Source organism: Apostichopus japonicus, chromosome 2, assembly GCF_037975245.1.
Source record: "Apostichopus japonicus isolate 1M-3 chromosome 2, ASM3797524v1, whole genome shotgun sequence".
Taxonomy (NCBI): domain Eukaryota; kingdom Metazoa; phylum Echinodermata; class Holothuroidea; order Aspidochirotida; family Stichopodidae; genus Apostichopus; species Apostichopus japonicus.
The window spans coordinates 29,678,932-29,692,318 of record NC_092562.1 but is presented as its reverse complement, the minus strand read 5'-3'; the positions used below and the strand labels follow the sequence as shown (position 1 = coordinate 29,692,318).

The following is a 13,387-nucleotide window of genomic DNA, read 5'->3' as shown; positions in this document are numbered from 1 at the left end:
GTTGCTCTACTATATACTTTCGTTTATACCTACCAAAAGTTCTGGGAAGTTGCTAATGTGAATATCTTAAAATTGTTCGTGTTGATCATACTGATATCGGCAGATTATGGAGGATCCATGTTGAAAACTAAAGTATATCACGTGCTCGCTGAGAACCAATCAGAATCGAAGAAATAATTTCAGTGTCAGTTCAGTTTGGGAAAAAAATATTCGCGGCCGGGCGCGTGATTTTTTTCCCAGGATGGTTGTGGGTAATTAACATAAAGTAGGCGTGTTCAATGCATTCCTGTACAGTGTATACAAACCAGACAGGGTTTGGAGCAGGCGTGGTTTGATCGCATTTAAGTATAGTATCACGTAGATCAGTGGTTCCCAAACTTTTCAAGGCGGGGACCCCATTTCATGTAGCGCCATCCGAGCGCGACCCCAAGTTTGTGTCTACGGAATAATGAAGTTGTGCAGGCCCACATGTACCTGTAGTACAGTACTGTAGTTGTATGTGAAAACAGCCTGGTGGAAGGTAGCAGCCACTAAGAGCAGACACTAACAGCAGCCACTAAGGAAAAAAGGACAGTAAGACATGACACACAGTACTACAACTGCGGTCGTGTGTGTTTGTTATAATCAGTGTTACCAGCGACAGTTGACGAAAAAACGCTAGATTGGCGAAAATAAAACCCCAAACGCGCTGTATATACTTAATGTGTAATGATCAGAAAATGAGTTTTTTTCCAAAATCGATTAACTTTAGTTATGGAGCCTACTAGGATGTCCGGTTAGCACCACATTGAAGTAGAAAGGTTCCTCTTTTACGTGGTTACCTATACTATCGGTAACAAAAGTGATTTCTTGACCAAAAGTGACCTTGAAGTTTTAACCCCGATAAGGACATCTCTAAACGCGCTGTATATACTTAATGTGTAATGATCAGAAAATGAGTTTTTTTCAAAATCGATTAACTTTAGTTATGGAGCCTACTAGGATGTCCGGTTAGCACCACATTGAAGTAGAAAGGTCCCTCTTTTACGTAGTATACCTCTACTATCGGTAACAAAAATGATTTCTTGACCAAAAGTGACCTTGAAGTTTTAACCCCGTGACAGACCCTTCTCTAAACGCGCTGTATATACGTTATGTGTAATGATCAGAAAAATGGTGAATTTTTATTTTTTTCAAAATCGATTTACTTTAGTTATGGAGCCTACTAGGATGTCCGGTTAGCACCACATTGAAGTAGAAAGGTCCCTCTTTTACGTAGTATACCTCTACTATCGGTGACAAAAATGATTTCTTGACCAAAAGTGACCTTGAAGTTTTAACCCGGTTACAGACCCTTCTCTAAACGCGCTGTATATACGTTATGTGTAATGATCAGAAAAATGGTTAATTTTTATTTTTTTCAAAATCGATTTACTTTAGTTATGGAGCCTACTAGGATGTCCGGTTAGCACCACATTAAAGTAGAAAGGTTCCTCTTTCCCGTGGTATACCTCTACTATCGGTAACAAAAATGATTTCTTGACCAAAAGTGACCTTGAAGTTTTAACCCCGTTACAGACCCTTCGCTAAACGCGCTGTATATACGTTGTGTGTAATGATCAGAAAAATGGTTAATTTTTATTTTTTTCAAAATCGATTAACTTTAGTTATGGAGCCTACTGGCATGTCCGGTTAGCACCACATTAAAAAAGACAGGTTCCTCTTTCACGTGATATACCTCTAATATCGGTAACAAAAATGATTTCTTGACCAAAAGTGACCTTAAAGTTTTAACCCCGATCCGGACATCTCTAAACGCGCTGTATATAAACCAAATGTGTAATGATCAGAAAAATGGTTAATTTTTATTTTTTTCAAAATCGATTAACTTTAGTTATGGAGCCTACTGGCATGTCCGGTTAGCACCACATTAAAGTAGAAAGGTTCCTCTTTCACGTGGTATACCTCTACTATCGGTAACAAAAATGATTTCTTGACCAAAGGTGACCTTGAAGTTTTAACCCCGTTACAGACCCTTCTCTAAACGCGCTGTATATACGTAATGTGTAATGATCAGAAAAATGGTTAAATTTTATTTTTTTCAAAATCGATTAACTTTAGTTATGGAGCCTACTGGCATGTCCGGTTAGCACCACATTAAAGTACAAAGGTTCCTCTTTCACGTGGTATACCTCTATTATCGGTAACAAAAATGATTTCTTGACCAAAAGTGACCTTGAAGTTTTAACCCCGATCCGGACATCTCTAAACGCGCTGTATATAAACCAAATGTGTAATGATCAGAAAAATGGTTAATTTTTATTTTTTTCAAAATCGATTAACTTTAGTTATGGAGCCTACTGGCATGTCCGGTTAGCACCACATTAAAGTAGAAAGGTTCCTCTTTCACGTGGTATACCTCTACTATCGGTAACAAAAATGATTTCTTGACCAAAAGTGACCTTGAAGTTTTAACCCCGTTACAGACCCTTCTCTAAACGCGCTGTATATACGTTGTGTGTAATGATCAGAAAAATGGTTAAATTTTATTTTTTTCAAAATCGATTAACTTTAGTTATGGAGCCTACTGGCATGTCCGGTTAGCACCACATTAAAGTAGAAAGGTTCCTCTTTCCCGTGGTATACCTCTACTATCGGTAACAAAAATGATTTCTTGACCAAAAGTGACCTTAAAGTTTTAACCCCGATCCGGACATCTCTAAACGCGCTGTATATACGTAATGTGTAATGATCAGAAAAATGGTTAATTTTTATTTTTTTCAAAATCGATTTACTTTAGTTATGGAGCCTATTAGGATGTCCGGTTATCACCACATTAAAGTAGAAAGGTTCCTCTTTCCCGTGGTATACCTCTACTATCGGTAACAAAAATGATTTCTTGACCAAAAGTGACCTTGAAGTTTTAACCCCGATACAGACCCTTCTCTAAACGCGCTGTATATACGTTATGTGTAATGATCAGAAAAATTTATGAATTTTATTTTTTTCAAAATCGATTTACTTTAGTTATGGAGCCTACTGGCATGTCCGGTTAGCACCACATTAAAGTAGAAAGGTTCCTCTTTCCCGTGGTATACCTCTACTATCGGTAACAAAAATGATTTCTTGACCAAAAGTGACCTTAAAGTTTTAACCCCGATCCGGACATCTCTAAACGCGCTGTATATACGTAATGTGTAATGATCAGAAAAATGGTTAATTTTTATTTTTTTCAAAATCGATTTACTTTAGTTATGGAGCCTATTAGGATGTCCGGTTATCACCACATTAAAGTAGAAAGGTTCCTCTTTCCCGTGGTATACCTCTACTATCGGTAACAAAAATGATTTCTTGACCAAAAGTGACCTTGAAGTTTTAACCCCGTTACAGACCCTTCTCTAAACGCGCTGTATATACGTTGTGTGTAATGATCAGAAAAATGGTTAAATTTTATTTTTTTCAAAATCGATTAACTTTAGTTATGGAGCCTACTGGCATGTCCGGTTAGCACCACATTAAAGTAGAAAGGTTCCTCTTTCCCGTGGTATACCTCTACTATCGGTAACAAAAATGATTTCTTGACCAAAAGTGACCTTAAAGTTTTAACCCCGATCCGGACATCTCTAAACGCGCTGTATATACGTAATGTGTAATGATCAGAAAAATGGTTAATTTTTATTTTTTTCAAAATCGATTTACTTTAGTTATGGAGCCTATTAGGATGTCCGGTTATCACCACATTAAAGTAGAAAGGTTCCTCTTTCCCGTGGTATACCTCTACTATCGGTAACAAAAATGATTTCTTGACCAAAAGTGACCTTGAAGTTTTAACCCCGATACAGACCCTTCTCTAAACGCGCTGTATATACGTTATGTGTAATGATCAGAAAAATTTATGATTTTTATTTTTTTCAAAATCGATTTACTTTAGTTATGGAGCCTACTAGGATGTCCGGTTAACACCACATTAAAGTAGAAAGGTTCCTCTTTCCCGTGGTATACCTCTACTATCGGTAACAAAAATGATTTCTTGACCAAAAGTGACCTTGAAGTTTTAACCCCGATACAGACCCTTCTCTAAACGCGCTGTATATATGTAATGTGTAATGATCAGAAAAAAGGTTAATTTTTATTTTTTTCAAAATCGATTTACTTGAGTTATGGAGCCTACTAGGATGTCCGGATAGCACCACATTAAAGTAGAAAGCTTCCTCTTTTACGTGGTATACCTCTACTATCGGTAACAAAAATGATTTCTTGACCAAAAGTGACCTTAAAGTTTTAATCCCGATACGGACATCTCCAAACGCGCCGTATATTCGTAATGTGTAATGATCAGAAAAATGGTTAATTTTTATTTTTGTCAAAATCGATTAACTTTAGTTATGGAGCCTACTAGGATGTCCGGTTAGCACCACCTTAAAGTAGAAAGGTTCCTCTTTTACGTGGTATGCCTCTACTATCGGTAACAAAAATGATTTCTTGACCAAAAGTGACCTTGAAGTTTTAACCCCGATCCGGACATCTCTAAACGCGCTGTATATACGTTATGTGTAATGATAAGAAAAATTTATGATTTTTATTTTTTTCAAAATCGATTTACTTTAGTTATGGAGCCTACTAGGATGTCCGGTTAGCACCACATTAAAGTAGAAAGGTTCCTCTTTCCCGTGGTATACCTCTACTATCGGTAACAAAAATGATTTCTTGACCAAAAGTGACCTTGAAGTTTTAACCCCGTTACAGACCCTTCGCTAAACGCGCTGTATATACGTTGTGTGTAATGATCAGAAAAATGGTTAATTTTTATTTTTTTCAAAATCGATTAACTTTAGTTATGGAGCCTACTGGCATGTCCGGTTAGCACCACATTAAAAAAGACAGGTTCCTCTTTCACGTGATATACCTCTAATATCGGTAACAAAAATGATTTCTTGACCAAAAGTGACCTTAAAGTTTTAACCCCGATCCGGACATCTCTAAACGCGCTGTATATAAACCAAATGTGTAATGATCAGAAAAATGGTTAATTTTTATTTTTTTCAAAATCGATTAACTTTAGTTATGGAGCCTACTGGCATGTCCGGTTAGCACCACATTAAAGTAGAAAGGTTCCTCTTTCACGTGGTATACCTCTACTATCGGTAACAAAAATGATTTCTTGACCAAAGGTGACCTTGAAGTTTTAACCCCGTTACAGACCCTTCTCTAAACGCGCTGTATATACGTAATGTGTAATGATCAGAAAAATGGTTAAATTTTATTTTTTTCAAAATCGATTAACTTTAGTTATGGAGCCTACTGGCATGTCCGGTTAGCACCACATTAAAGTACAAAGGTTCCTCTTTCACGTGGTATACCTCTATTATCGGTAACAAAAATGATTTCTTGACCAAAAGTGACCTTGAAGTTTTAACCCCGATCCGGACATCTCTAAACGCGCTGTATATAAACCAAATGTGTAATGATCAGAAAAATGGTTAATTTTTATTTTTTTCAAAATCGATTAACTTTAGTTATGGAGCCTACTGGCATGTCCGGTTAGCACCACATTAAAGTAGAAAGGTTCCTCTTTCACGTGGTATACCTCTACTATCGGTAACAAAAATGATTTCTTGACCAAAAGTGACCTTGAAGTTTTAACCCCGTTACAGACCCTTCTCTAAACGCGCTGTATATACGTTGTGTGTAATGATCAGAAAAATGGTTAAATTTTATTTTTTTCAAAATCGATTAACTTTAGTTATGGAGCCTACTGGCATGTCCGGTTAGCACCACATTAAAGTAGAAAGGTTCCTCTTTCCCGTGGTATACCTCTACTATCGGTAACAAAAATGATTTCTTGACCAAAAGTGACCTTAAACTTTTAACCCCGATCCGGACATCTCTAAACGCGCTGTATATACGTAATGTGTAATGATCAGAAAAATGGTTAATTTTTATTTTTTTCAAAATCGATTTACTTTAGTTATGGAGCCTATTAGGATGTCCGGTTATCACCACATTAAAGTAGAAAGGTTCCTCTTTCCCGTGGTATACCTCTACTATCGGTAACAAAAATGATTTCTTGACCAAAAGTGACCTTGAAGTTTTAACCCCGATACAGACCCTTCTCTAAACGCGCTGTATATACGTTATGTGTAATGATCAGAAAAATTTATGAATTTTATTTTTTTCAAAATCGATTTACTTTAGTTATGGAGCCTACTGGCATGTCCGGTTAGCACCACATTAAAGTAGAAAGGTTCCTCTTTCCCGTGGTATACCTCTACTATCGGTAACAAAAATGATTTCTTGACCAAAAGTGACCTTAAAGTTTTAACCCCGATCCGGACATCTCTAAACGCGCTGTATATACGTAATGTGTAATGATCAGAAAAATGGTTAATTTTTATTTTTTTCAAAATCGATTTACTTTAGTTATGGAGCCTATTAGGATGTCCGGTTATCACCACATTAAAGTAGAAAGGTTCCTCTTTCCCGTGGTATACCTCTACTATCGGTAACAAAAATGATTTCTTGACCAAAAGTGACCTTGAAGTTTTAACCCCGTTACAGACCCTTCTCTAAACGCGCTGTATATACGTTGTGTGTAATGATCAGAAAAATGGTTAAATTTTATTTTTTTCAAAATCGATTAACTTTAGTTATGGAGCCTACTGGCATGTCCGGTTAGCACCACATTAAAGTAGAAAGGTTCCTCTTTCCCGTGGTATACCTCTACTATCGGTAACAAAAATGATTTCTTGACCAAAAGTGACCTTAAAGTTTTAACCCCGATCCGGACATCTCTAAACGCGCTGTATATACGTAATGTGTAATGATCAGAAAAATGGTTAATTTTTATTTTTTTCAAAATCGATTTACTTTAGTTATGGAGCCTATTAGGATGTCCGGTTATCACCACATTAAAGTAGAAAGGTTCCTCTTTCCCGTGGTATACCTCTACTATCGGTAACAAAAATGATTTCTTGACCAAAAGTGACCTTGAAGTTTTAACCCCGATACAGACCCTTCTCTAAACGCGCTGTATATACGTTATGTGTAATGATCAGAAAAATTTATGATTTTTATTTTTTTCAAAATCGATTTACTTTAGTTATGGAGCCTACTAGGATGTCCGGTTAACACCACATTAAAGTAGAAAGGTTCCTCTTTCCCGTGGTATACCTCTACTATCGGTAACAAAAATGATTTCTTGACCAAAAGTGACCTTGAAGTTTTAACCCCGATACAGACCCTTCTCTAAACGCGCTGTATATATGTAATGTGTAATGATCAGAAAAAAGGTTAATTTTTATTTTTTTCAAAATCGATTTACTTGAGTTATGGAGCCTACTAGGATGTCCGGATAGCACCACATTAAAGTAGAAAGCTTCCTCTTTTACGTGGTATACCTCTACTATCGGTAACAAAAATGATTTCTTGACCAAAAGTGACCTTAAAGTTTTAATCCCGATACGGACATCTCCAAACGCGCCGTATATTCGTAATGTGTAATGATCAGAAAAATGGTTAATTTTTATTTTTGTCAAAATCGATTAACTTTAGTTATGGAGCCTACTAGGATGTCCGGTTAGCACCACCTTAAAGTAGAAAGGTTCCTCTTTTACGTGGTATGCCTCTACTATCGGTAACAAAAATGATTTCTTGACCAAAAGTGACCTTGAAGTTTTAACCCCGATCCGGACATCTCTAAACGCGCTGTATATACGTTATGTGTAATGATAAGAAAAATTTATGATTTTTATTTTTTTCAAAATCGATTTACTTTAGTTATGGAGCCTACTAGGATGTCCGGTTAGCACCACATTAAAGTAGAAAGGTTCCTCTTTCCCGTGGTATACCTCTACTATCGGTGACAAAAATGATTTCTTGACCAAAAGTGACCTTGAAGTTTTAACCCCGTTACAGACCCTTCTCTAAACGCGCTGTATATACGTAATGTGTAATGATCAGAAAAATGGTTAATTTTTATTTTTTTTCAAAATCGATTTACTTGAGTTATGGAGCCTACTAGGATGTCCGGTTAGCACCACATTAAAGTAGAAAGGTTCCTCTTTCACGTGGTATACCTCTACTATCGGTAACAAAAATGATTTCTTGACCAAAGGTGACCTTGAAATTTTAACCCCGTTACAGACCCTTCTCTAAACGCGCTGTATATACGTTGTGTGTAATGATCAGAAAAATGGTTAAATTTTATTTTTTTCAAAATCGATTAACTTTAGTTATGGAGCCTACTGGCATGTCCGGTTAGCACCACATTAAAGTACAAAGGTTCCTCTTTCACGTGGTATACCTCTATTATCGGTAACAAAAATGATTTCTTGACCAAAAGTGACCTTGAAGTTTTAACCCCGATCCGGACATCTCTAAACGCGCTGTATATAAACCAAATGTGTAATGATCAGAAAAATGGTTAATTTTTATTTTTTTCAAAATCGATTAACTTTAGTTATGGAGCCTACTGGCATGTCCGGTTAGCACCACATTAAAGTAGAAAGGTTCCTCTTTCACGTGGTATACCTCTACTATCGGTAACAAAAATGATTTCTTGACCAAAAGTGACCTTGAAGTTTTAACCCCGTTACAGACCCTTCTCTAAACGCGCTGTATATACGTTGTGTGTAATGATCAGAAAAATGGTTACATTTTATTTTTTTCAAAATCGATTAACTTTAGTTATGGAGCCTACTGGCATGTCCGGTTAGCACCACATTAAAGTAGAAAGCTTCCTCTTTCACGTGGTATACCTCTACTATCGGTAACAAAAATGATTTCTTGACCAAAAGTGACCTTAAAGTTTTAACCCCGATCCGGACATCTCTAAACGCGCTGTATATACGTAATGTGTAATGATCAGAAAAATGGTTAATTTTTATTTTTTTCAAAATCGATTTACTTTAGTTATGGAGCCTATTAGGATGTCCGGTTATCACCACCTTAAAGTAGAAAGGTTCCTCTTTTACGTGGTATGCCTCTACTATCGGTAACAAAAATGATTTCTTGACCAAAAGTGACCTTGAAGTTTTAACCCCGATCCGGACATCTCTAAACGCGCTGTATATACTGTAACGCGCCGTCCTCGGTGGTGAGCGCAAGGAAGAGTGGAAATGCGGGAACACAGGAATGAGGCTGTCGACAGGAGATATTAAAGTTTACCCGTTTATTTACGATCTATATACATGTCAAGATGGTGCACAGTGGTCGTGCATTACAGAGGCAATTATTAAATACGAAACCAGGTTTTAACACATGCTTAGAAGTCGATGAAGTTAAATACAACACAGTACATTACTAATGGCGGGTCTCGACACGGAGGGCAGAACGATAGACTTCGGCGCTGAAGATTGGGCTATGGTGAACGGCGGCGCAGTTGGCGGATTGATGAACTGCGGCGCAGTTGGCGGAATGGTGAACGGCGGCGCAGTTGGCGGATTGGTGATTGGCGGCGCAGTTGGCGGATTGGTGATCAGCGGCGCAGTTGGCGGATTGGTGATTGGCGGCGCAGTTGGCGGATTGGTGATCGGCGGCGCAGTTGGCGGATTGGTGATCGGCGGCGCAGTTGGCGGATTGGTGATCAGCGGCGCAGTTGGCGGATTGGTGATCAGCGGCGCAGTTGGCGGATTGGTGATTGGCGGCGCAGTTGGCGGATTGGTGAACTGCGGCGCAGATGAACCGAAGTGTTGAACCTGGTCTTCTGGGTTATTTTACTTGTCGTCCGATCCGACTTCCTGGGCTGTTCCACCACTGTTTTTGCCAATAGATGACTCGTTCGTCTCCTAACTCATGGTCACATTCGTTCTACCCCTCCTATTCCGAGCCGGGAACCGCCCCTCGTCCGAGCATGGAATCCTCCTCACCCCCCTGGTCCGAGCCCGCAGTTGCTTTTAAACAGAAACTACTTCCTATACCTATAACGTGTGAACCTACACTTAAACCTATTAGAAACATAAACCACGCCCAGTCTACAACCATCAACCAATAAAACACAATTAAATACGACATGCGTGCTGGTTAAGATTTACCCAGACCTAACATTTTTGGCCCCCCGGAACGTAAACTAGACGTCCTACTCAGTGACCTCCAAAGTCGGTCAACAAGAGAGAGTTCCCCCTTAACAGTTGTTCATAAATCAAGCAAGTGACACCCCCTTATAAGATTTTATCTAACAAACAATTTCTGTAAAGCGTCTAAAAATGTAAAAGAATCAACCCAAGGTAAAACATTTGATTGGAGAAAATACTTGTTAACGCTAACGACAAACAATGAGCTTTGACGTGTCGTTACATCTTTCCCACCCGAGAATGAAATGCGTCCCGCATTTAACTTAGCTCTTTTAAAAGAAAATAATGAAACATAGTAAACACATACCGTTCGATCGCAGTACTTAGCAACTTGGAAAAGAGTAGTAAGTATGAATAATATGAAGCGTCCATTCTATAACAGATGTTCTCTCAACTAAACAAACATAAGGAAAAATCAATGTGTCCAGTATAACAAACACAAGGAAAAATCAAAGTGTCCAGTATAACAAACACAATGAAAAATCAAAGTGTCCAGTATAAAGTTGGAAAAATATTTACAACATGCGTATATAATGAAGCTTAATGTTCAAATCACGTAACAAAAGCACCAACGTTGGAATGAAGTTCACTCCCGTCTTGCAAATCATATACGGTAACGTGTGGTTTCCAAAGGCAATCATAATACATAGAACAAAATCAGCAAGTACATGTAAAATCGTCCAACAGAAATAAAAACAAGGTCCGAACGAAGCTTCGTCGCTTTGGCGGAATCTGACTTGCGGCGCACTGTCTCGCGGCGCGTCTCTCGCGGCGACGTTCTCCGTAGTCTCTTAGGTTAGTGTGTTGTTCCTCTCCCCTGTCTGGCTGCTCTTCTTACTCGTTTCTTCAAACTTATGAACCGTCACGTTTACTCGCCCGTCGTTAAAAACTTCGGTGACGATTTTTTCTCGGAGGAAACCAAGGTTTGTCTGTTTATCGTTACAACGCTCACACAGGTGTTTCGCTACCACCTTTCGAAAGTCCGATCCTTGTATGTTATTTTCCCCATTTTCCTGGCCTCGTACCGGGGTGACATATGGCGTGGGAGGCACCTCCGTTAACGACAGGTTTGCCTCAGTCTCGTTTGTCGCTATGAGCGCAGTCTCCTCTGTTGGCGATCCCAAGATCTGTTGAAGTGTGGGCCAGCCTTCAGCTTTATTTTTGGTTTTCGGTGGGGATCCCAGTCTCTGTACTTTTGGAGGCGATCTCATCCCGCTTGATCCAGCTTCCGTTAACGGGCGCTTTTCCTCCGTTGTGGTGAACGACCTCGTCTTTGCTTCCCCATGGCGGCTACTGTTGTGTCTAATAACATCACTCCTTTTGTTAGAGGAATAATCGCAAGAAGAACATTTATGCCTTTTGTCATTAGCCGCATGCTTTTCTGTAAAATGTCTTTCTAAGTCAGAAACTTGTTGGTAGCGTTTCCTGCAGACTTTGCATTTAAATTCTTGGTCGTACATTTTCGACATGGCAGGCGTTGGTATAGTCTTAACAGTTTCGATTGGCAAGATTCTTCAATGCACTATACAGCACATACAGTAAGATAAATAATATTAAGTCTAATCTCTCTCCGGCGATTTGCAAATTAAGGGTTTGAAATAAGCTACTCCTGCGAAAGCAAGTGAACAAGTGTGAAAAGTACTGTGTGTTCAGACAAAACAATTCACTAACTGGTAGTACCTAAAACAGTGATTTATGCCAGACAGGTAGCTTACGAGGAGGGGGGATTCCGGTAGTCAAAATTCCGTCTGGGCTTGACATAAGAAGTCTTTGTTCCAGGTTTAGTTCAGCCTTTGCTAGCGCTAGCCGTGGTACATCGGTGGTGGTCTGGTGACTTGCTGACAGATATCAATTAAAAGTAGGGGCGGATGAAGGGTAAAGTTTTCTGGCCAACCTTTCGTTTTTCGTCACAAACAAAGTATTTGTAAACATTTACGTCTATTTCTACAGCCTTCACACCCAACGATGACCTCCAACGCTGCGGACTTTTTCCAATCTTTTACGGGGATGTTTACATTTCTGGCTGGTGCGTAACTTTAAGGGACGGTCTATCTAGTTTTAGCTGTTTTCTTACAGTGCCGAGAGGTGCGTGGTACAGCTACACAATCAACTATTTGAGTTCTTCTAGGGAATGAAAAATCTGCTTCTTCCGGACCAGTACAACTTTTTCTACCTCTTTCTCGGCCTCTTCCTTACGGTATACCGGGAGGCGACGCGGGCCTGTCGAATTGGCCTAGAAGTTCCGGTGTCGATTGCATGTTGGACCAAGTCAGTGCGCCCAAGGTCCCCTTTACATAAAGCAAAGACGTCTGCATTATCGGCCGGAAGTTTCTTCGCCAATATCGCTTCCGCGTCACCAAGGTAATCAGAGCTCTTCTCTGCTACCTTCTGCAAATGTTTGTCCAGAGTTGCATATTTCTCCTTGAATTCTACAACGCTTTTCTCCCTGGTCGTACGACGGGCTACTGTTGTTTCTTTAATGCCTATTTCTTCTGCAGAAAGACATTCACCCACAGTAGTGCCTTCGTAAAGTATTAGGGGTCTGCTCGTCGGATTCATTAGTCGTAAAGGTGCGGTTTCCTTATTGAGGTCCACAATGGCCCTAGCGATTATCACAGGGTGCTTCTCAAGAAATTTCTCGCTACACTCCACAACAGCAGATTCTCCTTGCATTTTCCAGCCTGGGACTCGGGCCGTCGCCATCCCTTCGCTCGAGGCAGGAACAACCACCGTCCTGGCTAACACAACTCTGCACCTATCAAGCTTTTCCTCAACGGTACTCTGTTGTAGTCCACCAATGGTCATCTCCCCCTTTCCAGCGGCTATCGTGCAATCGAATCTCTGTTTGAATTCGTACCCAAGAAGTGCATCAGCGTCTATATCTGCCACCCAAATATCATGCATCGCTTCTAGTTTCCCCACTTTTACCAGGAATCTACCACGTCCTATACTGTACAGTGGTCTACCGTCCGCTCCCGCCAAATTCTCTGCAACGTCGGCAAGGGCCATATCCCTCTTCGCGCACAGTTGCTCCAAGAACTTGGTTTGCATAACAGTGAACTCAGCCCCGGTGTCGACTAAGAAATTCACATCGACCCCTTCCAGCTGTCCCTTCACGTACAAACCACGGGTACCAACGGACCGGACTCTGTTCCTAAAAAGTGGTATTGCGGGCTCCCCTTGCGGAAAGGTCGGACTCCGCTTACGAATCCGACTTCTGCTCGTTTTCCGTCTTCTTTACGTTATCCGGTCGGCTCTCGTATTTCTTAAGCATAGGGCAATTCCTTCTGAAGTGGCCTATTTCTCCACATGTCCAAAACTTGATCGATTTTAACCTA

At 39.8% G+C, this 13,387-nt stretch overlaps 1 protein-coding gene across 1 annotated transcript; it reads right to left on the bottom strand.

The window, feature by feature from the left end:
• Positions 1-12,218: 12,218 nt before the first annotated feature.
• Positions 12,219-13,058, bottom strand: LOC139981415 (uncharacterized). Its single transcript, XM_071993790.1, has one exon. The coding sequence runs from the start codon at positions 13,056-13,058 to the stop codon at positions 12,219-12,221; it is 840 nt and encodes a 279-aa protein (XP_071849891.1).
• Positions 13,059-13,387: the final 329 nt, after the last annotated feature.